The following is a 27,866-nucleotide window of genomic DNA, read 5'->3' as shown; positions in this document are numbered from 1 at the left end:
TCCTGCTATACTCACCATCCGCCGCCTTTCCCTGGGACCGGAAGCTGCCGCTTGCAATGGAGCGAGTGGTCCCGGGAGCGGGAAAGGCGGCGGAGGGTGAGTATAGCAGGTGTTTGGTTTTTTTAATACTTTTGACATGACATATTTTTACTATTGATGCTGCATAGGCATAGGGGATTACAGAGTAGGGGAGGGACAAATAGGACTTATAAAGTTTATCAACATATAAATATATATATATACTCACCTTCCGAAGTCCCGTTGAAGTCCTGCTATACTCACCATCTGCCGCCTTTCCCTGGGACCGGAAGCTGCCGCTTGCAATGGAGCGAGCGGTCCCGGGAGCGGGAAAGGCGGCGGAGGGTGAGTATAGCAGGTGTTTGTTTGGTTTTTTTTGTTTTCTTTAATACTTTTGACATGACATTTTTTCTATTGATGCTGCATCGGCATAGGGGATTACGGAGTAGGGGAGGGACAAATCAGACTTATAAAGTTTTTTAACATATAAATATATATATATACTCACCTTCCGAAGTCTCATTGAAGTCCTGCTATACTCACCATCCGCCACCTTTCCCTGGGACCGGAAGCTGCTGCTTGCAATGGAGCGGTCCCGGGAGCGGGAAAGGCGGCGGAGGGTGAGTATAGCAGGTGTTTTTTTTTTTTTAATACTTTTGACATGACATATTTTTACTATTGATGCTGCATAGGCATAGGGGATTACGGAGCGGGCGGCGGGCAGTGAGTGCAGGGGAGTAGGCATAGGGGATTACGGAGCTTATGAAAAAGAAGTCTCTATTGTTTTCAAGCCAAGAACCCTACAGATGTTGATAGTAGGTGTTCATCTCGCTGTACTGGTGTGTGGTCGTAGGAGGTCCTTGCGAAAAGTCACCAAAAGAAGGGGGTGGAGGTGGTGTCCGGAACTGCAAATGATGTGGGCCAGGTCTGTGGACAGGAGTGCTGTGCATGGGCTCATGCTGGTGTCCCCAATAAAACTGGCCACTGGGCTGACGGTCGCTGATGGTCACCGTTGATGTCTCACTCAGTTTGCCAGCGGCTGCCGCGTTCAAAACCTCAAACATTAATCTCTCCGCGTGCGTTCGCTGGGTAACGTCCAATCTGTTTAACCGTTCCGCAACGAAGGATGGGAATCCGGTGAGCTGGGTTGTGGCATGCTGGGTCATAATGTTGTTGGCCAGTGACAGGAGATCCACAGGTGTGCCCGCAGTCGCCTTTCTTTTGCGAGATGGCCGCTGTGGACGTGTCTGCTCCTCGACACACGGGCTTATGGAGGACTGAGGGGTCTGGTCATCGTTCCCTTCCGGTGTTTCGAGCTGTTGCGGAGGCACCTGCGAGTACAGGAAAAATAAAATAAAATGTCAATAACATACAAACAAATCAGCCCTAGAGAGCCCCCACCTCCCCAACACCTCTATGCCCGTCCATGGGAAACTATGAGGAACAGTTATCTAGGTAGCAAACCACAGGGGTTACAGAGCTGGGCTGAACTACTTTTGCCGGCTATACTGTACGAATGTGCGGAAGACACAAAATTTAAATTAATGTTAAACTTTTGAAATAAGACAGCATTTAAAGGAAGGGAAGGACTGTTTGGACATACTTATCTGAACAGGAAGTGGCAACTTTTATTATCTGGTGGATTAAACATGAAAAACGTGAATTATTATTATTGGAAACCGTGCAGTCTCATAAACATACAAGACACACGGCATGCTACAAGCAGGGAAGCTAGGGGGTACTTACATGCTCGTCAGGAGACTCGGGCAGGATATCTTCTGCAGATGGCGCACAAAAGCTTGTCACGGTGTGGCACGGGCGAGGGATTTCCTGGTCCTGAGTGAACGCCAGCAGGTCATAGTACCACAACTTGGGCACATAGACGTCGTCGGTTCCGGCCCCAGACTTCATGGACTTTTCGACCTTGTTCATTTCTTTTTTGAACACTGTGCGGAGAGCCTGGATCTTCTTCCGCACAATGTTTTCATCCACCGGCTCAGTGGGATGATGCTCCTTGTAGAGGGCCACCAGCTTCTCGTACGCATCTTTTTTCTTGTAGCGGTTGCTGTAATCCGCAGACTTGATCTTCCACAAGCAGGGCAGGGAGCGGTACATATCGATGAGTGCCCGAACAAACTCTTGGTCATTGGCAGACATCTGAAAAAAAAGAAAGAAATAGTTAAGTTACAGCAAGCAAGAAAGTGGGTGGGTCGTGTGCTTTTCCCTATTGTTAGCAGCAATTTTGTGGATGGGATGGGCCGGTCCGTGTGCTTTTCCCTACTGTTAGCAGCCATTTTGTGGATGGGATGGGCCGGGCCGTGTGCTTTTTCCTATTGTTAGCAGCCATTTTGTGGATGGGATGGGCCGGGCCGTGTGCTTTTCCCTATTGTTAGCAGCCATTTTGTGGATGGGATGGGCCGGGCCGTGTGCTTTTTCCTATTGTTAGCAGCCATTTTGTGGATGGGATGGGCCGGGCCGTGTGCTTTTCCCTATTGTTAGTAGCCATTTTGAGGATGGGATGGGCCGGGCCGTGTGCTTTTCCCTATTGTTAGCAGCCATTTTGTGGATGGGATGGGCCGGGCCGTGTGCTTTTTCCTATTGTTAGCAGCCATTTTGTGGATGGGATGGGCCGGGCCGTGTGCTTTTTCCTATTGTTAGCAGCCATTTTGTGGATGGGATGGGCCAGGCCGTGTGCTTTTCCCTATTGTTAGCAGCCATTTTTTGGGTGGAAAAAGTGTTAATTCTAATGGTGGCTACTTTGTGGATGGCAAATTAAAATTTGGCGGTGGCCATTTTGTTGGTGAACATCTTAACATCCTAACACACCACATCACCAAATCCTTGTTACCCAGTAATGACCACTAACGGCCAGTACTACAGCGCAAAAGCGTATTTGTTTACAAACTTGCAAGCTCAAACAGATCTCTGCAGAGATGTAGTATACATTAGGGTTGAGCGACTTTTACTTTTTTGGGGTCGAGTCGGGTTTTGCAAAACCCGACTTTGTCAAAAGTCGAGTCGAGTGAAATCGGCCGATCTTCTTGAAAAGTCGGGGTCGTTGTTCGGCCGAAACACGAAACCCAATGCAAGTCAATGGGGAAGCATAATCGGCAGTGAGTGGAGGCCAGGAAAACACCTACAGTGCCAATTTTAATGCCAAAAACATCAATTCTTGTTACTTAAGCTTGTCAATCTTAATTTACCTTACAATAATAGGTAGCCATTGAAAATTGGGGGGTCATTTGGCTAAAGTTGTGGGGGGTAGGGCGAGTTCAAGTTTTTAGTGGGCCCAGGAAACGTGGACTACGTCACGGCGGTGGAGCAGTTAGAGGTAAGTATTGCAACGTTGCAAGTGCTGTGATCCTGAGCAAGCAGGGGGTCCCACTCGTTCGCATTGGCACTGGCACAGGGCCACTCACAGTACGGCGGTGTGTTTGCACGGCGGGGGTGCCTCCCACCGGCAGCGACACTTTTGCGTACTATGAGGGGCCCTGTGCCAGTGACGTCGCCAACGAGTGGGCCCCCCCACCTGATGAAGGAACCTGCACTTTCACCTGCACCTTCCTCTTTGTCCCCGTGTAAGGTGGTATAGTATGTGGGAAGAGGAACCAGACTTTCAGCAGGGTCAGATTCAGGCTGTGTAGAGTGCAAGGGGAATGTAGTGGTCTGGGTCAATGTACCAGCGGGCTAATCTAGCAGTGGCTGGGCAATGGGCAGGATGAGGAGGAAACACAGATCTAGGCCCAAATAATAAAGTGGCCTAAATGCAGTTCAAAATTGGTAACAGGACTAACCAGGCAGCATTGCTTTGTTCAGTGGAGGACAACTGTAATGAGAGGCTGACACAGTGAGTAGGGCCAAATAAGTAACAGGCGGCACTGCTTTGTTCAGTGGAGGAGAACACCAAGCAGCGGCAGACACCGTTACTAGGCCCCAACCCAAGTAGTAGGGCAACAAAAGTGTTACATTTAAAAATACTTAATGAGAGCCTGAAGGTTGAAGCTCAGACAAGGAAACCTGGAGGAGAACACCAAGGAGGAGGAGAACACCAAGGAGCGGCAGACATCGTTACTAGGCCCCAACCCAAGTAGTAGGGCAACAAAAGTGTTACATTTTAAAATACTTAATGAGAGCCTGAAGGTTGAAGCTCAGACAAGGAAACCTGGAGGAGAACACCAAGGAGGAGGAGAACACCAAGGAGCGGCAGACACCGTTACTAGGCCCCAACCCAAGTAGTAGGGCAACAAAAGTGTTACAGTTAAAAATGCTTAATGAGAGCCAGAAGGTTAAAGCTCAGACAAGGAAACCTGGAGGAGAACACCAAGGAGGAGGAGAACACCAAGGAGCGGCAGACACCGTTACTAGGTCCACAACCCAAGCAGTAGGGCAACAAAAGTGTTACAGTTAAAAATACTTAATGAGAGCCAGAAGGTTGAAGCTCAGACAAGGAAACCTGGAGGAGAACACCAAGGAGGAGGAGAACATCAAGGAGCGGCAGACACCGTTACTAGGCCCCAACCCAAGTTGTAGGGCAACAAAAGTGTTACAGTTAAAAATACTTAATGAGAGCCAGAAGGTTAAAGCTCAGACAAGGAAACCTGGAGGAGAACACCAAGGAGGAGGAGAACACCAAGGAGCGGCAGACACCGTTACTAGGCCCCAACCCAAGTAGTAGGGCAACTGCAGTGTTACATTTAAAAATACTTAATGAGAGCCTGAAGGTTGAAGCTCAGACAAGGACACCTGGAGGAGAACACCAAGGAGGAGGAGAACACCAAGGAGCGGCAGACACCGTTACTAGGCCCCAACCCAAGTAGTAGGGCAATTGCAGTGTTACATTTAAAAATACTTAATGAGAGCCTGAAGGTTGAAGCTCAGCTTTTTCAGTGGAGGACAGCGTGATTTAGTGGCGCAGACAGACAAAGGTAGTATGTGTTAACTAAAAAAGTTGGCTCTATGCAGTTTTAAATTGGTTACAGGGGTACACAGGCAGCATTGGTGTGGTCAGTGGAGGACAATTGGAAGGAGGGACCGCAGACAGACTTCCTAGGCCTAAAATAATAAAATAGGCTCTATGCAGCTTAAATTTGGCAACAGGGGTACACAGGCAGCATTGGTGTGGTCAGTGGAGGACAATTGGAAGGAGGGACCGCAGACAGACTTCCTATGCTTAAAATAATAAAATAGACTCTATGCAGCTTAAATTTGGCAACAGGGGTACACAGGAAGCATTGGTGTGGTCAGTGGAGGACAATTGGAAGGAGGGACCGCAGACAGACTTCCTAGGCCTAAAATAATAAAATAGGCTCTATGCAGCTTAAATTTGGCAACAGCGGTACACAGGCAGCATTGGTGTGGTCAGTGGAGGACAATTGGAAGGAGGGACCGCAGACAGACTTCCTATGCTTAAAATAATAAAATAGACTCTATGCAGCTTAAATTTGGCAACAGGGGTACACAGGAAGCATTGGTGTGGTCAGTGGAGGACAATTGGAAGGAGGGACCGCAGACAGACTTCCTAGGCCTAAAATAATAAAATAGGCTCTATGCAGCTTAAATTTGGCAACAGGGGTACACAGGCAGCATTGGTGTGGTCAGTGGAGGACAATTGGAAGGAGGGACCGCAGACAGACTTCCTAGGCCTAAAATAATAAAATAGGCTCTATGCAGCTTAAATTTGGCAACAGGGGTACACAGGCAGCATTGGTGTGGTCAGTGGAGGACAATTGGAAGGAAAGACCGCAGACAGACTTCCTAGGCCTAAAATAATAAAATAGGCTCTATGCAGCTTAAATTTGGCAACAGGGGTACACAGGCAGCATTGGTGTGGTCAGTGGAGGACAATTGGAAGGAGGGACCGCAGACAGACTTCCTAGGCCTAAAATAATAAAATAGGCTCTATGCAGTTTTAAATTGGTTACAGGGGTACACAGGCAGCATTGGTGTGGTCAGTGGAGGACAATTGGAAAGAGGGACCGCAGACAGACTTCCTAGGCCTAAAATAATAAAATAGGCTCTATGCAGCTTAAATTTGGCAACAGGGGTACACAGGCAGCATTGGTGTGGTCAGTGGAGAACAATTGGAAGGAGGGACCGCAGACAGACTTGCTAGGCCTAAAATAATAAAATAGGCTCTATGCAGTTTTAAATTGGTTACAGGGGTACACAGGCAGCATTGGTGTGGTCAGTGGAGGACAATTGGAAGGAGGGACCGCAGACCGACTTCCTAGGCCTAAAATAATAAAATAGGCTCTATGCAGTTTTAAATTGATTACAGGGGTACACAGGCAGCATTGGTGTGGTCAGTGGAGGACAATTGGAAGGAGGGACCGCAGACAGACTTCCTAGGCCTAAAATAATAAAATAGGCTCTATGCAGCTTGAATTTGGCAACAGGGGTACACAGGCAGCATTGGTGTGGTCAGTGGAGGACAATTGGAAGGAGGGACCGCAGACAGACTTCCTAGGCCTAAAATAATAAAATAGGCTCTATGCAGCTTAAATTTGGCAACAGGGGTACACAGGCAGCATTGGTGTGGTCAGTGGAGGACAATTGGAAGGAGGGACCGCAGACAGACTTCCTAGGCCTAAAATAATAAAATAGGCTCTATGCAGTTTTAAATTGGTTACAGGGGTACACAGGCAGCATTGGTGTGGTCAGTGGAGGACAATTGGAAGGAGGGACCGCAGACAGACTTCCTAGGCCTAAAATAATAAAATAGGCTCTATGCAGCTTAAATTTGGCAACAGGGGTACACAGGCAGCATTGGTGTGGTCAGTGGAGGACAATTGGAAGGAGGGACCGCAGACAGACTTCCTAGGCCTAAAATAATAAAATAAGCTCTATGCAGCTTAAATTTGGCAACAGGGGTACACAGGCAGCATTGGTGTGGTCAGTGGAGGACAATTGGAAGGAGGGACCGCAGACAGACTTCCTAGGCCTAAAATAATAAAATAGGCTCTATGCAGCTTAAATTTGGCAACAGGGGTACACAGGCAGCATTGGTGTGGTCAGTGGAGGACAATTGGAAGGAGGGACCGCAGACAGACTTCCTAGGCCTAAAATAATAAAATAGGCTCTATGCAGTTTTAAATTGGTTACAGGGGTACACAGGCAGCATTGGTGTGGTCAGTGGAGGACAACTGGAAGGAGGGACCGCAGACAGACTTCCTAGGCCTAAAATAATAAAATAGGCTCTATGCAGCTTAAATTTGGCAACAGGGGTACACAGGCAGCATTGGTGTGGTCAGTGGAGGACAATTGGAAGGAGGGACCGCAGACAGACTTCCTAGGCCTAAAATAATAAAATAGGCTCTATGCAGTTTTAAATTGGTTACAGGGGTACACAGGCAGCATTGGTGTGGTCAGTGGAGGACAATTGGAAGGAGGGACCGCAGACAGACTTCCTAGGCCTAAAATAATAAAATAGGCTCTTTGCAGCTTAAATTTGGCAACAGGGGTACACAGGCAGCATTGGTGTGGTCAGTGGAGGACAATTGGAAGGAGGGACCGCAGACAGACTTCCTAGGCCTAAAATAATAAAATAGGCTCTATGCAGCTTGAATTTGGCAACAGGGGTACACAGGCAGCATTGGTGTGGTCAGTGGAGGACAATTGGAAGGAGGGACCGCAGACAGACTTCCTAGGCCTAAAATAATAAAATAGGCTCTATGCAGCTTAAATTTGGCAACAGGGGTACACAGGCAGCATTGGTGTGGTCAGTGGAGGACAATTGGAAGGAGGGACCGCAGACAGACTTCCTAGGCCTAAAATAATAAAATAGGCTCTATGCAGTTTTAAATTGGTTACAAGGGTACACAGGCAGCATTGGTGTGGTCAGTGGAGGACAATTGGAAAGAGGGACCGCAGACAGACTTCCTAGGCCTAAAATAATAAAATAGGCTCTATGCAGCTTAAATTTGGCAACAGGGGTACACAGGCAGCATTGGTGTGGTCAGTGGAGGACAATTGGAAGGAGGGACCGCAGACAGACTTCCTAGGCCAAAAATAATAAAATAGGCTCTATGCAGTTTTAAATTGGTTACAAGGGTACACAGGCAGCATTGGTGTGGTCAGTGGAGGACAATTGGAAAGAGGGACCGCAGACAGACTTCCTAGGCCTAAAATAATAAAATAGGCTCTATGCAGCTTAAATTTGGCAACAGGGGTACACAGGCAGCATTGGTGTGGTCAGTGGAGGACAATTGGAAAGAGGGACCGCAGACAGACTTCCTAGGCCTAAAATAATAAAATAGGCTCTATGCAGTTTTAAATTGGTTACAGGGGTACACAGGCAGCATTGGTGTGGTCAGTGGAGGACAATTGGAAGGAGGGACCGCAGACAGACTTCCTAGGCCTAAAATAATAAAATAGGCTCTATGCAGCTTAAATTTGGCAACAGGGGTACACAGGCAGCATTGGTGTGGTCAGTGGAGGACAATTGGAAGGAGGGACCGCAGACAGACTTCCTAGGCCTAAAATAATAAAATAGGCTCTATGCAGTTTTAAATTGGTTACAGGGGTACACAGGCAGCATTGGTGTGGTCAGTGGAGGACAATTGGAAGGAGGGACCGCAGACAGACTTCCTAGGCCTAAAATAATAAAATAGGCTCTATGCAGTTTTAAATTGGTTACAGGGGTACACAGGCAGCATTGGTGTGGTCAGTGGAGGACAATTGGAAGGAGGGACCGCAGACAGACTTCCTAGGCCTAAAATAATAAAATAGGCTCTATGCAGCTTAAATTTGGCAACAGGGGTACACAGGAAGCATTGGTGTGGTCAGTGGAGGACAATTGGAAGGAGGGACCGCAGACAGACTTCCTAGGCCTAAAATAATAAAATAGGCTCTATGCAGCTTAAATTTGGCAACAGGGGTACACAGGCAGCATTGGTGTGGTCAGTGGAGGACAATTGGAAGGAGGGACCGCAGACAGACTTCCTAGGCCTAAAATAATAAAATAGGCTCTATGCAGTTTTAAATTGGTTACAGGGGTACACAGGCAGCATTGGTGTGGTCAGTGGAGGACAATTGGAAGGAGGGACCGCAGACAGACTTCCTAGGCCTAAAATAATAAAATAGGCTCTATGCAGCTTAAATTTGGCAACAGGGGTACACAGGCAGCATTGGTGTGGTCAGTGGAGGACAATTGGAAGGAGGGACCGCAGACAGACTTCCTAGGCCTAAAATAATAAAATAGGCTCTATGAAGCTTAAATTTGGCAACATGGGTACACAGGCAGCATTGGTGTGGTCAGTGGAGGACAATTGGAAGGAGGGACCGCAGACAGACTTCCTAGGCCTAAAATAATAAAATAGGCTCTATGCAGCTTAAATTTGGCAACAGGGGTACACAGGCAGCATTGGTGTGGTCAGTGGAGGACAATTGGAAGGAGGGACCGCAGACAGACTTCCTAGGCCTAAAATAATAAAATAGGCTCTATGCAGTTTTAAATTGGTTACAGGGGTACACAGGCAGCATTGGTGTGGTCAGTGGAGGACAATTGGAAGGAGGGACCGCAGACAGACTTCCTAGGCCTAAAATAATAAAATAGGCTCTATGCAGCTTAAATTTGGCAACAGGGGTACACAGGAAGCATTGGTGTGGTCAGTGGAGGACAATTGGAAGGAGGGACCGCAGACAGACTTCCTAGGCCTAAAATAATAAAATAGGCTCTATGCAGCTTAAATTTGGCAGCAGGGGTACACAGGCAGCATTGGTGTGGTCAGTGGAGGACAATTGGAAGGAGGGACCGCAGACAGACTTCCTAGGCCTAAAATAATAAAATAGGCTCTATGCAGTTTTAAATTGGTTACAGGGGTACACAGGCAGCATTGGTGTGGTCAGTGGAGGACAATTGGAAGGAGGGACCGCAGACAGACTTCCTGGGCCTAAAATAATAAAATAGGCTCTATGCAGTTTTAAATTGGTTACAGGGGTACACAGGCAGCATTGGTGTGGTCAGTGGAGGACAATTGGAAGGAGGGACCGCAGACAGACTTCCTAGGCCTAAAATAATAAAATAAGCTCTATGCAGCTTAAATTTGGCAACAGGGGTACACAGGCAGCATTGGTGTGGTCAGTGGAGGACAATTGGAAGGAGGGACCGCAGACAGACTTCCTAGGCCTAAAATAATAAAATAAGCTCTATGCAGCTTAAATTTGGCAGCAGGGGTACACAGGCAGCATTGGTGTGGTCAGTGGAGGACAATTGGAAGGAGGGACCGCAGACAGACTTCCTAGGCCTAAAATAATAAAATAGGCTCTATGCAGTTTTAAATTGGTTACAGGGGTACACAGGCAGCATTGGTGTGGTCAGTGGAGGACAATTGGAAGGAGGGACCGCAGACAGACTTCCTGGGCCTAAAATAATAAAATAGGCTCTATGCAGTTTTAAATTGGTTACAGGGGTACACAGGCAGCATTGGTGTGGTCAGTGGAGGACAATTGGAAGGAGGGACCGCAGACAGACTTCCTAGGCCTAAAATAATAAAATAAGCTCTATGCAGCTTAAATTTGGCAACAGGGGTACACAGGCAGCATTGGTGTGGTCAGTGGAGGACAATTGGAAAGAGGGACCGCAGACAGACTTCCTAGGCCTAAAATAATAAAATAAGCTCTATGCAGCTTAAATTTGGCAACAGGGGTACACAGGCAGCATTGGTGTGGTCAGTGGAGGACAATTGGAAGGAGGGACCGCAGACAGACTTCCTAGGCCTAAAATAATAAAATAGGCTCTATGCAGCTTAAATTTGGCAACAGGGGTACACAGGCAGCATTGGTGTGGTCAGTGGAGGACAATTGGAAGGAGGGACCGCAGACAGACTTCCTAGGCCTAAAATAATAAAATAGGCTCTATGCAGTTTTAAATTGGTTACAGGGGTACACAGGCAGCATTGGTGTGGTCAGTGGAGGACAATTGGAAGGAGGGACCACAGACAGACTTCCTATGCTTAAAATAATAAAATAGACTCTATGCAGCTTAAATTTGGCAACAGGGGTACACAGGAAGCATTGGTGTGGTCAGTGGAGGACAATTGGAAGGAGGGACCGCAGACAGACTTCCTAGGCCTAAAATAATAAAATAGGCTCTATGCAGCTTAAATTTGGCAGCAGGGGTACACAGGAAGCATTGGTGTGGTCAGTGGAGGACAATTGGAAGGAGGGACCGCAGACAGACTTCCTAGGCCTAAAATAATAAAATAGGCTCTATGCAGCTTAAATTTGGCAACAGGGGTACACAGGCAGCATTGGTGTGGTCAGTGGAGGACAATTGGAAGGAGGGACCGCAGACAGACTTCCTAGGCCTAAAATAATAAAATAGGCTCTATGCAGCTTAAATTTGGCAACAGGGGTACACAGGCAGCATTGGTGTGGTCAGTGGAGGACAATTGGAAGGAGGGACCGCAGACAGACTTCCTAGGCCTAAAATAATAAAATAGGCTCTATGCAGCTTGAATTTGGCAACAGGGGTACACAGGCAGCATTGGTGTGGTCAGTGGAGGACAATTAGAAGGAGGGACCGCAGACAGACTTCCTAGGCCTAAAATAATAAAATAGGCTCTATGCAGCTTAAATTTGGCAACAGGGGTACACAGGCAGCATTGGTGTGGTCAGTGGAGGACAATTGGAAGGAGGGACCGCAGAGAGACTTCCTAGGCCTAAAAGAATAAAATAGGCTCTATGCAGTTTTAAATTGGTTACAGGGGTACACAGGCAGCATTGGTGTGGTCAGTGGAGGACAATTGGAAGGAGGGACCGCAGACAGACTTCCTAGGCCTAAAATAATAAAATAGGCTCTATGCAGCTTAAATTTGGCAACAGGGGTACACAGGCAGCATTGGTGTGGTCAGTGGAGGACAATTGGAAGGAGGGACCGCAGACAGACTTCCTAGGCCTAAAATAATAAAATAAGCTCTATGCAGCTTAAATTTGGCAACAGGGGTACACAGGCAGCATTGGTGTGGTCAGTGGAGGACAATTGGAAGGAGGGACCGCAGACAGACTTCCTAGGCCTAAAATAATAAAATAGGCTCTATGCAGCTTAAATTTGGCAACAGGGGTACACAGGCAGCATTGGTGTGGTCAGTGGAGGACAATTGGAAGGAGGGACCGCAGACAGACTTCCTAGGCCTAAAATAATAAAATAGGCTCTATGCAGTTTTAAATTGGTTACAGGGGTACACAGGCAGCATTGGTGTGGTCAGTGGAGGACAATTGGAAGGAGGGACCGCTGACAGACTTCCTAGGCCTAAAATAATAAAATAGGCTCTATGCAGCTTAAATTTGGCAACAGGGGTACACAGGCAGCATTGGTGTGGTCAGTGGAGGACAATTGGAAGGAGGGACCGCAGACAGACTTCCTAGGCCTAAAATAATAAAATAGGCTCTATGCAGTTTTAAATTGGTTACAGGGGTACACAGGCAGCATTGGTGTGGTCAGTGGAGGACAATTGGAAGGAGGGACCGCAGACAGACTTCCTAGGCCTAAAATAATAAAATAGGCTCTTTGCAGCTTAAATTTGGCAACAGGGGTACACAGGCAGCATTGGTGTGGTCAGTGGAGGACAATTGGAAGGAGGGACCGCAGACAGACTTCCTAGGCCTAAAATAATAAAATAGGCTCTATGCAGCTTGAATTTGGCAACAGGGGTACACAGGCAGCATTGGTGTGGTCAGTGGAGGACAATTGGAAGGAGGGACCGCAGACAGACTTCCTAGGCCTAAAATAATAAAATAGGCTCTATGCAGCTTAAATTTGGCAACAGGGGTACACAGGCAGCATTGGTGTGGTCAGTGGAGGACAATTGGAAGGAGGGACCGCAGACAGACTTCCTAGGCCTAAAATAATAAAATAAGCTCTATGCAGCTTAAATTTGGCAACAGGGGTACACAGGCAGCATTGGTGTGGTCAGTGGAGGACAATTGGAAGGAGGGACCGCAGACAGACTTCCTAGGCCTAAAATAATAAAATAGGCTCTATGCAGCTTAAATTTGGCAACAGGGGTACACAGGCAGCATTGGTGTGGTCAGTGGAGGACAATTGGAAGGAGGGACCGCAGACAGACTTCCTAGGCCTAAAATAATAAAATAGGCTCTATGCAGCTTAAATTTGGCAACAAGGGTACACAGGCAGCATTGGTGTGGTCAGTGGAGGACAATTGGAAGGAGGGACCGCAGACAGACTTCCTAGGCCTAAAATAATAAAATAAGCTCTATGCAGCTTAAATTTGGCAACAGGGGTACACAGGCAGCATTGGTGTGGTCAGTGGAGGACAATTGGAAGGAGGGACCGCAGACAGACTTCCTAGGCCTAAAATAATAAAATAGGCTCTATGCAGCTTAAATTTGGCAACAGGGGTACACAGGCAGCATTGGTGTGGTCAGTGGAGGACAATTGGAAGGAGGGACCGCAGACAGACTTCCTAGGCCTAAAATAATAAAATAGGCTCTATGCAGTTTTAAATTGGTTACAGGGGTACACAGGCAGCATTGGTGTGGTCAGTGGAGGACAACTGGAAGGAGGGACCGCAGACAGACTTCCTAGGCCTAAAATAATAAAATAGGCTCTATGCAGCTTAAATTTGGCAACAGGGGTACACAGGCAGCATTGGTGTGGTCAGTGGAGGACAATTGGAAGGAGGGACCGCAGACAGACTTCCTAGGCCTAAAATAATAAAATAGGCTCTATGCAGTTTTAAATTGGTTACAGGGGTACACAGGCAGCATTGGTGTGGTCAGTGGAGGACAATTGGAAGGAGGGACCGCAGACAGACTTCCTAGGCCTAAAATAATAAAATAGGCTCTTTGCAGCTTAAATTTGGCAACAGGGGTACACAGGCAGCATTGGTGTGGTCAGTGGAGGACAATTGGAAGGAGGGACCGCAGACAGACTTCCTAGGCCTAAAATAATAAAATAGGCTCTATGCAGCTTGAATTTGGCAACAGGGGTACACAGGCAGCATTGGTGTGGTCAGTGGAGGACAATTGGAAGGAGGGACCGCAGACAGACTTCCTAGGCCTAAAATAATAAAATAGGCTCTATGCAGCTTAAATTTGGCAACAGGGGTACACAGGCAGCATTGGTGTGGTCAGTGGAGGACAATTGGAAGGAGGGACCGCAGACAGACTTCCTAGGCCTAAAATAATAAAATAGGCTCTATGCAGTTTTAAATTGGTTACAGGGGTACACAGGCAGCATTGGTGTGGTCAGTGGAGGACAATTGGAAGGAGGGACCGCAGACAGACTTCCTAGGCCTAAAATAATAAAATAAGCTCTATGCAGCTTAAATTTGGCAACAGGGGTACACAGGCAGCATTGGTGTGGTCAGTGGAGGACAATTGGAAGGAGGGACCGCAGACAGACTTCCTAGGCCTAAAATAATAAAATAGGCTCTATGCAGCTTAAATTTGGCAACAGGGGTACACAGGCAGCATTGGTGTGGTCAGTAGAGGACAATTGGAAGGAGGGACCGCAGACAGACTTCCTAGGCCTAAAATAATAAAATAGGCTCTATGCAGCTTAAATTTGGCAACAGGGGTACACAGGCAGCATTGGTGTGGTCAGTGGAGGACAATTGGAAGGAGGGACCGCAGACAGACTTCCTAGGCCTAAAATAATAAAATAGGCTCTATGCAGTTTTAAATTGGTTACAAGGGTACACAGGCAGCATTGGTGTGGTCAGTGGAGGACAATTGGAAAGAGGGACCGCAGACAGACTTCCTAGGCCTAAAATAATAAAATAGGCTCTATGCAGCTTAAATTTGGCAACAGGGGTACACAGGCAGCATTGGTGTGGTCAGTGGAGGACAATTGGAAAGAGGGACCGCAGACAGACTTCCTAGGCCTAAAATAATAAAATAGGCTCTATGCAGTTTTAAATTGGTTACAGGGGTACACAGGCAGCATTGGTGTGGTCAGTGGAGGACAATTGGAAGGAGGGACCGCAGACAGACTTCCTAGGCCTAAAATAATAAAATAGGCTCTATGCAGCTTAAATTTGGCAACAGGGGTACACAGGCAGCATTGGTGTGGTCAGTGGAGGACAATTGGAAAGAGGGACCGCAGACAGACTTCCTAGGCCTAAAATAATAAAATAGGCTCTATGCAGTTTTAAATTGGTTACAGGGGTACACAGGCAGCATTGGTGTGGTCAGTGGAGGACAATTGGAAGGAGGGACCGCAGACAGACTTCCTAGGCCTAAAATAATAAAATAGGCTCTATGCAGCTTAAATTTGGCAACAGGGGTACACAGGCAGCATTGGTGTGGTCAGTGGAGGACAATTGGAAGGAGGGACCGCAGACAGACTTCCTAGGCCTAAAATAATAAAATAGGCTCTATGCAGCTTAAATTTGGCAACAGGGGTACACAGGCAGCATTGGTGTGGTCAGTGGAGGACAATTGGAAGGAGGGACCGCAGACAGACTTCCTAGGCCTAAAATAATAAAATAGGCTCTATGCAGCTTAAATTTGGCAACAGGGGTACACAGGCAGCATTGGTGTGGTCAGTGGAGGACAATTGGAAGGAGGGACCGCAGACAGACTTCCTAGGCCTAAAATAATAAAATAGGCTCTATGCAGTTTTAAATTGGTTACAGGGGTACACAGGCAGCATTGGTGTGGTCAGTGGAGGACAATTGGAAGGAGGGACCGCAGACAGACTTCCTAGGCCTAAAATAATAAAATAGGCTCTATGCAGCTTAAATTTGGCAACAGGGGTACACAGGCAGCATTGGTGTGGTCAGTGGAGGACAATTGGAAGAAGGGACCGCAGACAGACTTCCTAGGCCTAAAATAATAAAATAGGCTCTATGCAGCTTAAATTTGGCAACATGGGTACACAGGCAGCATTGGTGTGGTCAGTGGAGGACAATTGGAAGGAGGGACCGCAGACAGACTTCCTAGGCCTAAAATAATATAATAGGCTCTATGCAGCTTAAATTTGGCAACAGGGGTACACAGGCAGCATTGGTGTGGTCAGTGGAGGACAATTGGAAGGAGGGACCGCAGACAGACTTCCTAGGCCTAAAATAATAAAATAGGCTCTATGCAGTTTTAAATTGGTTACAGGGGTACACAGGCAGCATTGGTGTGGTCAGTGGAGGTCAATTGGAAGGAGGGACCGCAGACAGACTTCCTAGGCCTAAAATAATAAAATAGGCTCTATGCAGCTTAAATTTGGCAACAGGGGTACACAGGAAGCATTGGTGTGGTCAGTGGAGGACAATTGGAAGGAGGGACCGCAGACAGACTTCCTAGGCCTAAAATAATAAAATAGGCTCTATGCAGCTTAAATTTGGCAGCAGGGGTACACAGGCAGCATTGGTGTGGTCAGTGGAGGACAATTGGAAGGAGGGACCGCAGACAGACTTCCTAGGCCTAAAATAATAAAATAGGCTCTATGCAGTTTTAAATTGGTTACAGGGGTACACAGGCAGCATTGGTGTGGTCAGTGGAGGACAATTGGAAGGAGGGACCGCAGACAGACTTCCTGGGCCTAAAATAATAAAATAGGCTCTATGCAGTTTTAAATTGGTTACAGGGGTACACAGGCAGCATTGGTGTGGTCAGTGGAGGACAATTGGAAGGAGGGACCGCAGACAGACTTCCTAGGCCCAAAATAATAAAATAAGCTCTATGCAGCTTAAAGTTGGCAACAGGGGTACACAGGCAGCATTGGTGTGGTCAGTGGAGGACAATTGGAAAGAGGGACCGCAGACAGACTTCCTAGGCCTAAAATAATAAAATAAGCTCTATGCAGCTTAAATTTGGCAACAGGGGTACACAGGCAGCATTGGTGTGGTCAGTGGAGGACAATTGGAAGGAGGGACCGCAGACAGACTTCCTAGGCCTAAAATAATAAAATAGGCTCTATGCAGCTTAAATTTGGCAACAGGGGTACACAGGCAGCATTGGTGTGGTCAGTGGAGGACAATTGGAAGGAGGGACCGCAGACAGACTTCCTAGGCCTAAAATAATAAAATAGGCTCTATGCAGTTTTAAATTGGTTACAGGGGTACACAGGCAGCATTGGTGTGGTCAGTGGAGGACAATTGGAAGGAGGGACCACAGACAGACTTCCTGGGCCTAAAATAATAAAATAGGCTCTATGCAGTTTTAAATTGGTTACAGGGGTACACAGGCAGCATTGGTGTGGTCAGTGGAGGACAATTGGAAGGAGGGACCGCAGACAGACTTCCTAGGCCTAAAATAATAAAATAGGCTCTATGCAGCTTAAATTTGGCAGCAGGGGTACACAGGAAGCATTGGTGTTGTCAGTGGAGGACAATTGGAAGGAGGGACCGCAGACAGACTTCCTAGGCCTAAAATAATAAAATAGGCTCTATGCAGTTTTAAATTGGTTACAGGGGTACACAGGCAGCATTGGTGTGGTCAGTGGAGGACAATTGGAAGGAGGGACCGCAGACAGACTTCCTAGGCCTAAAATAATAAAATAGGCTCTATGCAGTTTTAAATTGGTTACAGGGGTACACAGGCAGCATTGGTGTGGTCAGTGGAGGACAATTGGAAGGAGGGACCACAGACAGACTTCTTAGGCCTAAAATAATAAAATAGGCTCTATGCAGCTTAAATTTGGCAACAGGGGTACACAGGCAGCATTGGTGTGGTCAGTGGAGGACAATTGGAAGGAGGGACCGCAGACAGACTTCCTAGGCCTAAAATAATAAAATAGGCTCTATGCAGTTTTAAATTGGTTACAGGGGTACACAGGCAGCATTGGTGTGGTCAGTGGAGGACAGTTGGATGGAGGGACCGCAGACAGACTTCCTAGGCCTAAAATAATAAAATAGGCTCTATGCAGCTTAAATTTGGCAATAGGGGTACACAGGAAACATTGGTGTGGTCAGTGGAGGACAATTGGAAGGAGGGACCGCAGACAGACTTCCTAGGCCTAAAATAATAAAATAGGCTCTATGCAGCTTAAATTTGGCAACAGGGGTACACAGGCAGCATTGGTGTGGTCAGTGGAGGACAATTGGAAGGAGGGACCACAGACAGACTTCCTAGGCCTAAAATAATAAAATAGGCTCTATGCAGTTTTAAATTGGTTACAGGGGTACACAGGCAGCATTGGTGTGGTCAGTGGAGGACAATTGGAAGGAGGGACTGCAGACAGACTTCCTAGGCCTAAAATAATAAAATAGGCTCTATGCAGTTTTAAATTGGTTACAGGGGTACACAGGCAACATTGGTGTGTTCAGTGGACGACAATTGGAAGGAGTGTCTGACACAGTAAGTACTCCCAAAAACAAACTAGATGTTAATGTCTCCCCAAAAAAATCCAACCCCCCCCCCAAAAAAGGGTGGCATACTTAGGTACAGGGGTGTGCTCCTATGCTGACTTTCAGACATTGTAATTTTGTGCAAAGTATTTACTGGTGTAAATGTAGGACAGGGCCCCTGACTATTTTAACTAGCATCATACATGTCAACAAATTGTTATTGTCTGTGCCAGGCATGGAAGGATTTCAGCGCATAGACTAAACAGTGGTGGAGCAGCGACAGATAATTTTGCAAGTGGTAGAGCACTGTTTTACCTTGGGGGGGACACTCTCTCCTGGCCGGCAGTACAAGCCCAGGGCCCCTCATGTTACAACGGTGTGTCTGACGTTGGGTGCGCGCCACCACCGCCAGAGACACTTCATTGTACTATGAGGGACCCAGTGCCAGTGCCGTCGACCAAAAGTGGGCACACCCACCTCTTCAGACAAGCGGTACTCTGACGGGTGCTTGCCACAAGTGGCGAGACCACGGCCCCATGGGGGGAGTTAGGGCATTTAGGGAGGTGTAAAGATGTCGTATGCTGGACAAACAGCAGCTGCAAATTACGAGATTGGAACAGTCAGTAACACCAGTCCCAAAGCAAGACCTTTTTTCTGGAAAGCTAGGTGTCAGCCGGGAAAGGTGGGGCAAAATAATTTGAAATCCATGAGTGGTTCTTTTTAATGAAGGTTAGATCATCAACATTTTGGGTAGCCAGACGACTCCTTTTTTCGGTCAGTATTGAACCAGCAGCACTGAATACTCTTTCTGACAGCACACTAGCTGCTGGGCAAGCAAGCTCCTGCAATGCATATTCAGCCAATTCAGGCCAGGTGTCTATTTTGGATGCCCAGTAATCAAAGGGGAATGACGGTTGAGGGAGAACATCGGTAATGGAGGAAAAATAGTTAGTAACCATACTGGACAAATGTTATCTCCTGTCACTTTGAATGGATGCTGCTGTACCTGTCGTGTCTGCGGTCATTGCAAAATCACTCCACAACCTGGTCAGAAAACCCCTCTGTCCTACGCCACTTCTGATCTGTGCACCTCTAACACCTCTGCCCCGTTGCCCCCTGCAGCTCGTGTGAGAACCATCACCGGCGCTGTGTGCTGGGAATGCCTGAATCAAACGGTCTACAAGAGTAGCTTGTTTGGTTGCCAATATCTGTTCGAGGTTCTCATGTGGCATGATATTTTGCAATTTGCCTTTATAGCGAGGATCAAGGAGGCAGGCCAACCAGTAATCGTCATCTGTCATCATTTTTATAATGCGTGGGTCCCTTTTGAGGATACGCAAGGCATAATCCGCCATGTGGGCCAATGTTCCAGTTGTCAAGTCAGTGCATATGCTGGGTTGAGGAGCACTTTCTGGCAAATCAACGTCACTTGTCTCCCTCAAAAACCCTGAACCCGGCCTTGCACCGCCAGCAGTTTCTATTGCCCCCTGAGAAGCTTCCTCATCCAAAAAATAGTCATCCCCATCATCCTCCTCGTCCTCCTCCTCTTCGCCCGCCACCTCGTCCTGTAGACTTCCCTGAGCAGACAATGGCTGACTGTCATCAAGGCTTCCCTCCTCCTCGGCTGTAGACGCCTGTTCCTTTATGTGCGTCAAACTTTGCATCAGTAGACGCATTAGGGGGATGCTCATGCTTATTACAGCGTTGTCTGCACTAACCAGCCGTGTGTATTCCTCAAAACACTGAAGGACTTGACACAGGTCTTGGAGCTTCGACCACTGCACAGCTGACAACTCCATGTCTGCCATCCAACTGCCTGCCCGTGTATGTGTATCCTCCCACAAATACATAACAGCACGCCTCTGTTCGCACAGTCTATGAAGCATGTGCAGTGTGGAGTTCCACCTTGTTGCAACGTCGATGATTAGGCGATGCTGGGGAAGGTTCAAAGACCGCTGATGGTTCTGCATACGGCTGGAGTGTACGGGCGAACGGCGGATGTGAGAGCAAAGTCTGCGCACTTTCAGCAGCAGGTCGGGTAACCCCGGATAACTTTTCAGGAAGCACTGCACCACCAGGTTTAAGGTGTGAGCCAGGCAAGGAATGTGTTTCAGTTGGGAAAGGGCTATGGCAGCCATGAAATTCCTTCCGTTATCACTCACTACCTTGCCTGCCTCAAGATGTACAGTGCCCAGCCATGACCGAGTTTCTTGCTGCAAGAACTCGGACAGAACTTCCGCGGTGTGTCTGTTGTCGCCCAAACACTTCATTGCCAATACAGCCTGCTGACGCTTGCCACTAGCTGTTCCATAATTGGACACCTCGTGTGCAACAGTGGCAGCTGCGGATGGAGTGGTCGTGCGACTGCGGTATGTGGACGAGCTCTCGCTTCTGCTGGAGGACGAGGAGGAGGAGGGGGGACGAACGCCTACAGCCAACTGTTTCCTAGACCGTGGGCTAGGCAGAACTGTCCCAATATTACTGTCCCCTGTGGACCCTGCATCCACCACATTAACCCAGTGTGCCGTGATGGAGACGTAACGCCCCTGGCCATGCCTACTGGTCCATGCACCTGTTGTCAGGTGCACCTTTCTACTCACAGATTGCTAGAGCGCATGGACAATGCGGTCTTTTACATGCTGGTGGAGGGCTGGGATGGCTTTTCTCTAAAAGAAGTGTCGACTGGGTAGCTCGTAGCGTGGTACAGCATAGTCCATCAGGGCTTTGAAAGCTTCGGTTTCAACTAACCAGTAGGGCATCATCTCTAACGAGATTAGTCTAGCAATGTGGGCGTTCAAACCCTGTGTACGCGGATGCGAGGTTGAGTACTTCCATTTCCTAACGAGAGTCTCATGTAGGGTGAGCTGGACTGGAGAGCTGCATACGGTGGAACTAGCGGGGGTGCCGGTGGACATGGGTGACTGAGAGAGAGTTGGTGATGGTATTCTTGATGGTGCCCTACATACAGTTTTTCCGACCACGAACCTGGTGATTACCTGACTGCTTTGGCCTTGCGACGAAACCGCAACATTACCTGCAGGTGGTGTGGTAAACGGTGGGCTTACAGTGAGGGAAGGGATGTCGCCTTGCTGATTAGCTTCATTGTGAGAGGGTGCTACAACGTTAAGGGACGTTTGGTAGTTTGTCCAGGCTTGCAAGTGCATGGTGGTTAAATGTCTATGCATGCAACTTGTATTTAAATTTTTAACATTCTGACCTCTGCTGAAGGTCCTTGAGCATTTCTTACAGATGACTTTGCACTGATCATTGGGATCTTGGTTAAAAAAATTCCAGACTGCACTCTTCCTATCGGATACCTTTTCAGGCATTGCACACTGAGCTACTTTAACCTGATGGCCATGCTGTCCTACAACTGGTTTTGGTTTTGCCACACGTTTTTGGCCAGATACGGGCCAGCCAGATGGAGCCTGTTGCGATGTTGATGCCTGCTGCGGCTCCTCCTCCTCCACTTCAGAGCTACTGCCGCCTGCACCCTGTTCCCCCAATGGCTGCTAATCGGGGTCAACAACTGGGTCATCTATGACCTCCTCTTCTATGTTCTGTGCACCTTCCTCTGGGTCACCGTGTAAGCCGGTGCTATAGCGTTCGTGACGGGGCTCCATAGTCTCATCGGGGTCAGATTCTGGATCAGTGCACTGCGAGGGCAATGTTCTGATCTGAGTCAAAGGAACAGCATAATAATCTGGCTGTGGCTGTGCATCTGTGCACTCCATGTCCAATTCATCTTGTAATGGGCATGACCTGTTAACAATTTCCCTTTCTAACCCAGGCACGGTATGTGTAAAGAACTCCATGGAGTAACCAGTTGTGTCGCCTGAAGCATCCTTCACTGTTGTTCTGGGTGAAGGACACAAGGAAGCGACTTGTTCCTGACTGGGAGCATCCACTGATGATGCACTGCTCTGACATTTGGCACTTTCCGAGGAGGAGGCGAAAGAACTAGAGGCAGAGTCAGCAATGAAAGCCAATACTTGTTCCTGCTGCTCCGGCTTCAAAAGCGGTTTTCCTACTCCCAGAAAAGGGAGCCTTCGAGGCCTTGTGCAGCCAGACGATGACGCTGGCTCAACAACTCGAGACTTAAGGGCTATACTGCTTTTCCCACGACCACCTGATGCTTCACGACCACCACCACTACCATCATTACCAGCTGCCAATGACCGCCCACGGCCACGACCTCTTCCACCAGACTTCCTCATTCTTGGAAAAATGTTACCAAACTAACAACCGTTATGTGGTCCTGTAAAACCAGGTACAAGGTGTGCGTAAACTTGTTGGGAATGTAAATCTCCCTTTTTTATGTGTGGGAGAATGCAGTGAAAAATGAGGCCCACTGTATTACACTAGACAGTTTGATTGGCAGAAAGAGGCTGGCAGATATGGCACTAACAGGAGTGACGCAGATAAAAACACTGGCAATAGAAATGTCCCTCTTTGTGTGTGGGAGAATGCAGTGAAAAATCAGGCCCACTATATTACAGTAGACAGTTTGATTGGCAGAAAGAGGCTGGCAGATATGGCACTAACAGGAGTGACGCAGATGCACACACTGGCAATAGAAATGTCCCTCTTTATGTGTGGGAGAATCCAGGGAAAAATCAGGCCCACTGTATTACACAACAACACAGTTTGATTAGCAGAAAGAGGCTGGCAGATATGGCACTAACAGGAGTGACGCAGATCAAAACTCTGCCAATAGAAATGTCCCTCTTTATGTGTGGGAGAATGCAGGGAAAAATCAGGCCCACTGTATTACACAATACACAGTTTGATTAGCAGAAAGAGGCTGGCAGATATGGCACTAGCCGGACTGACGCAGATGCACACACTGGCAATAGAAATGTCCCTCTTTTTTTTATATGGGAGACAAGGGATTGAATCAGGCCCACTATATCACGGTATAGTTCCTGTGGCACAAAATGACTGACAGATACCACAGACAGCACTCGCACACATGCACAGGTTTGGCAAGATTATTCTCCCTTTATTTTAATTTTTTGGGGGATATGTGAGACAAGTGATTTAATCTGGCCCACTGTTACACAGTAGGTTTTCTGTGGCAGAAAAAAATAAAATAAATGCCACACACAGGACTAGCACTAATGCAGATTTGCCAGTCTTAATCTCCCACTTTTTTTTTTGTTTTATGGGAGAATTAGGAAGAAATCAGGCACACTGTTATACAGTAGGTTTTCTGTGGCAGAAAAAAAAAGACAGAAGCCACACACAGGACTGGCACTAATGCAGATTTGCCAGTCTTAATCTCCCACTTTTTTTTTGTTTTATGGGAGAATTAGGAAGAAATCAGGCACACTGTTATACAGTAGGTTTTCTGTGGCAGAAAAAAAATAAAGAAGCCACACACAGGACTGGCACTAATGCAGATTTGCCAGTCTTAATCTCCCACTTTTTTTTTTGTTTTATGAGAGAATTAGGAAGAAATCAGGCACACTGTTATACAGTAGGTTTTCTGTGGGAGAAAAAAAAGACAGAAGCCACACACAGGACTGGCACTAATGCAGATTTGCCAGTCTTAATCTCCCACTTTTTGTTTGTTTTATGGGAGAATTAGGAAGAAATAAGGCACACTGTTATACAGTAGGTTTTCTGTGGCAGAAAAAAAAGACAGATGCCACACACAGGACTGGCACTAATGCAGATTTGCCAGTCTTAATCTCCCACTTTTTTTTTTGTTTTATGGGAGAATTAGGAAGAAATCAGGCACACTGTTATACAGTAGGTTTTCTGTGGCAGAAAAAAAAGACAGAAGCCACACACAGGACTGGCACCAATGCAGATTTGCCAGTCTTAAGGTACCGTCACACTAAGCGACGCTGCAGCGATAGCGACAGCAATGCCGATCGCTGCAGCGTCGCTGTGTGGTCGCTGGAGAGCTGTCACACAGACCGCTCTCCAGCGACCAGCGATGCCGAGGTCCCCGGGTAACCAGGGTAAACATCGGGTTGCTAAGCGCAGGGCCGCGCTTAGTAACCCGATGTTTACCCTGGTTACCAGCGTAAAAGTTAAAAAAACAAACAGTACATGCTCACCTGCGCGTCCCCCAGCCTCTGCATCCTGACGCTGACTGAGCTCCGGCCCTAACAGCACAGCGGTGACATCACCGCTGTGCTTTCACTTTCAGTTTAGGGCCGGCGCTTTAGTGTCAGGAAGCAGAGGCTGGGGGACGCGCAGGTGAGTATGTACTGTTTGTTTTTTTAACTTTTACGCTGGTAACCAGGGTAAACATCGGGTTACTAAGCGCGGCCCTGCGCTTAGTAACCCGATGTTTACCCTGGTTACCAGTGTAAAATATCGCTGGTATCGTCGCTTTTGCTGTCAAACACAGCGATACACGGCGACCTAGCGACCAAATAATGTGCAGACCTTCTAGCAGCGACCAGCAATTTCACAGCGGGATCCAGATCGCTGCTGCGTGTCAAATACAGCGATATCGCCATCCAGGTCGCTGCAACGTCACGGATTGCTGGCGATATCGCCTAGTGTGACGGTACCTTTAATCTCCCACTTTTTTTTTTGTTTTATGAGAGAATTAGGAAGAAATCAGGCACACTGTTATACAGTAGGTTTTCTGTGGGAGAAAAAAAAGACAGAAGCCACACACAGGACTGGCACTAATGCAGATTTGCCAGTCTTAATCTCCCACTTTTTGTTTGTTTTATGGGAGAATTAGGAAGAAATAAGGCACACTGTTATACAGTAGGTTTTCTGTGGCAGAAAAAAAAGACAGATGCCACACACAGGACTGGCACTAATGCAGATTTGCCAGTCTTAATCTCCCACTTTTTTTTTTGTTTTATGGGAGAATTAGGAAGAAATCAGGCACACTGTTATACAGTAGGTTTTCTGTGGCAGAAAAAAAAGACAGAAGCCACACACAGGACTGGCACCAATGCAGATTTGCCAGTCTTAATCTCCCACTTTTTTTTTTGTTTTATGAGAGAATTAGGAAGAAATCAGGCACACTGTTATACAGTAGGTTTTCTGTGGGAGAAAAAAAAGACAGAAGCCACACACAGGACTGGCACCAATGCAGATTTGCCAGTCTTAATCTCCCACTTTTTTTTTTGTTTTATGAGAGAATTAGGAAGAAATCAGGCACACTGTTATACAGTAGGTTTTCTGTGGGAGAAAAAAAAGACAGAAGCCACACACAGGACTGGCACTAATGCAGATTTGCCAGTCTTAATCTCCCACTTTTTGTTTGTTTTATGGGAGAATTAGGAAGAAATAAGGCACACTGTTATACAGTAGGTTTTCTGTGGCAGAAAAAAAAGACAGATGCCACACACAGGACTGGCACTAATGCAGATTTGCCAGTCTTAATCTCCCACTTTTTTTTTTGTTTTATGGGAGAATTAGGAAGAAATCAGGCACACTGTTATACAGTAGGTTTTCTGTGGCAGAAAAAAAAGACAGAAGCCACACACAGGACTGGCACTAATGCAGATTTGCCAGTCTTAATCTCCCACTTTTTTTTTGTTTTATGGGAGAATTAGGAAGAAATCAGGCACACTGTTATACAGTAGGTTTTCTGTGGCAGAAAGTGGCTTGAAGAGATATAACAAAAAAAAAAAAAAGTACTACAATTACTATCTCCCTACAGTAATCTCAGAAAAGTGTGGCAGGCAGCAATAAAAAGGAGTGCTGCACACAAAAGTCAAAAGTGTGGACAAACAAACAAGATAGCTGTGCAGAAAGGAAGGAGCAACAGGATTTGTGCTTTGAAAAAAGCAGTTGCTTGCACAGCGGCGTACACACAGCAACGCAGCTATCAGGGAGCCTTATAACCTACAGAGCTGATGAAGAGAAATCTAGCCTCCACTGTCCCTGCAAAGAAAAGGTGGTGTTGGACAGTGGAAATCGCTACAGCACAAGCGGTTTTGGGGTCAATTTACCCTGCCTAACGCTATCCCTGCTTCTGACGAAGCGACAGCATCCTCTCCCTACGCTCAGATCAGCAGCAGTAAGATGGCGGTCGGCGGGAACGCACCTTTATAGCCCCTGTGACGCCGCAGAAAGCAAGCCAATCACTGCCGTGCCCTTCTCTAAGATGGTAGGGACCAGGACCTGTGTCATCACACTGCCCACACTCTGCGTGCACCTTCATTGGCTGAAAAATGGCGCTTTAAGCGTCATATGAAACGCGACTTTGGCGGAAGATCGTGTACCGCATGGCCGATTCCACGCTGGGATCGGGTCAGGTTTCATGAAACCCGACTTTGCCAAAAGTCGGCGACATGAAAATGACCGATCCGTTTCGCTCAACCCTAGTATACATCACTCTACAATACACTATATCACTCTACAATACACTATCCATAAAGCAATAGCTCAAAATGGCTGCCAGCCAGCGTAAAAACGTATTTGTTTACCTTTCCAAATAGTGTAACCTAGAAATGGCTGCCAACCAGCGAAAAAGCGTATTTGTTAACAAACTTGCAAGCTCAAACAGATCTGTGCAGAGATGTAGTATACATCACTCTACAATACACATAAATTAGCATTGCTGCATGGCAGATGAAATAACAGCACAAAGATATACTTACCATTGATGAGCTGAAAGAGATATAGAGAACGAAGACGATGAAGAGTTTTGGATTTCCAAACAGGACGCTTACGAGAGGCTACAGAACGAAGACGATGCAGAGTTCTGTAGTTCCAAACAGGACGCTCACGAGAGGCTCGTAGATGGCGGAGGACGCACAAGTGATTGCAAAGGAGTAGAGTCGTGGTTTATATTTCGGAACGCAGCTACAGATGATCCTGAAGTGGCCTATCAGCGTTGACAGGGAGACGCCCAGCTACCATTGTTCCTACTGCAAGATCCCTCCCAGGCCGTCGCGGCTGAGGGCGTCTCCATTTGGAATGTAACACCTGGCTAGAAGGAGACGCTGCGACGCCCCCTATGCTCGTTGCGTCGTTGCTTTTGATGTCAAACACGACGATACACGCCGATCTGACGACCAAATAAAGTTCTGGACTTCTAGCTCCGACCAACGATATCACAGCGGGATCCAGATCGCTCCTGCGTGTCAAACACAATGAGATCGCTATCCAGGACGCTGCAACGTCACGGATCGTTGTCGTTCTTGTTGGAAAGTTGTTCAGTGTGAAGGTACCTTAAGGACAATGTTATACATAATAAGTGAGTACACTATATACTAAGGTACTATGCGATACATAATAAGTGAGTACACTATATACTAAGGGACTGTGCTATACATAATAAGTGAGTACACTATACACTAAGAGATTGTGCTATACAGTGGTGGAAATAAGTATTTGATCCCTTGCTGATTTTGAAAGTTTTTCCACTGACAAACACAAAAACAGTCTATAATTTTAGGGATAGGTTAATTTTAACATTGAGAGATAGAATATCAAAAATAAAATCCATAAAATCACATTGTATAAATTATAGAAATGTATTTGCATTTTGCGGTGAGAAATAAGTATTTGATCCCCTACCAACCATTAAGAGTTCTGGCTCCTACAGACCAGGTAGACACTCCTAATCAACATTAAAGACAGTTCTCTTACATAATCACCTTTATAAAAGACTCC

General features: G+C 47.0%; 1 protein-coding gene across 1 annotated transcript; it reads right to left on the bottom strand.

Moving 5' to 3' along the window:
* Positions 1 to 464: 464 nt before the first annotated feature.
* Positions 465 to 27,048, bottom strand: LOC143769244 (uncharacterized). The gene is made up of 4 exons (XM_077257774.1): positions 26,849 to 27,048; positions 1,765 to 2,175; positions 1,622 to 1,653; positions 465 to 1,349 (listed from the first exon to the last, which is right to left on the bottom strand). Exons 1-4 carry the CDS (start codon positions 26,849 to 26,851, stop codon positions 1,286 to 1,288), a joined length of 510 nt encoding a protein of 169 aa, XP_077113889.1. The 5' UTR covers positions 26,852 to 27,048; the 3' UTR covers positions 465 to 1,285.
* Positions 27,049 to 27,866: the final 818 nt, after the last annotated feature.

Source organism: Ranitomeya variabilis, chromosome 4, assembly GCF_051348905.1.
Source record: "Ranitomeya variabilis isolate aRanVar5 chromosome 4, aRanVar5.hap1, whole genome shotgun sequence".
In the NCBI taxonomy this organism is placed as follows: domain Eukaryota; kingdom Metazoa; phylum Chordata; class Amphibia; order Anura; family Dendrobatidae; genus Ranitomeya; species Ranitomeya variabilis.
This window is presented reverse-complemented; position numbering and strand designations above follow the sequence as displayed.

Excerpts from the sequence above, each read along its gene's own strand:
- LOC143769244 (XM_077257774.1), bottom strand. Across the intron at positions 1,654-1,764 it reads CCGAGTCTCCTGACGAGCAT|ATAATAAAAGTTGCCACTTC; the intron begins GTAAGTACCCCC and ends TTAATCCACCAG. Across the intron at positions 1,350-1,621 it reads GCCACTTCCTGTTCAGATAA|GTGCCTCCGCAACAGCTCGA; the intron begins GTATGTCCAAAC and ends CTGTACTCGCAG.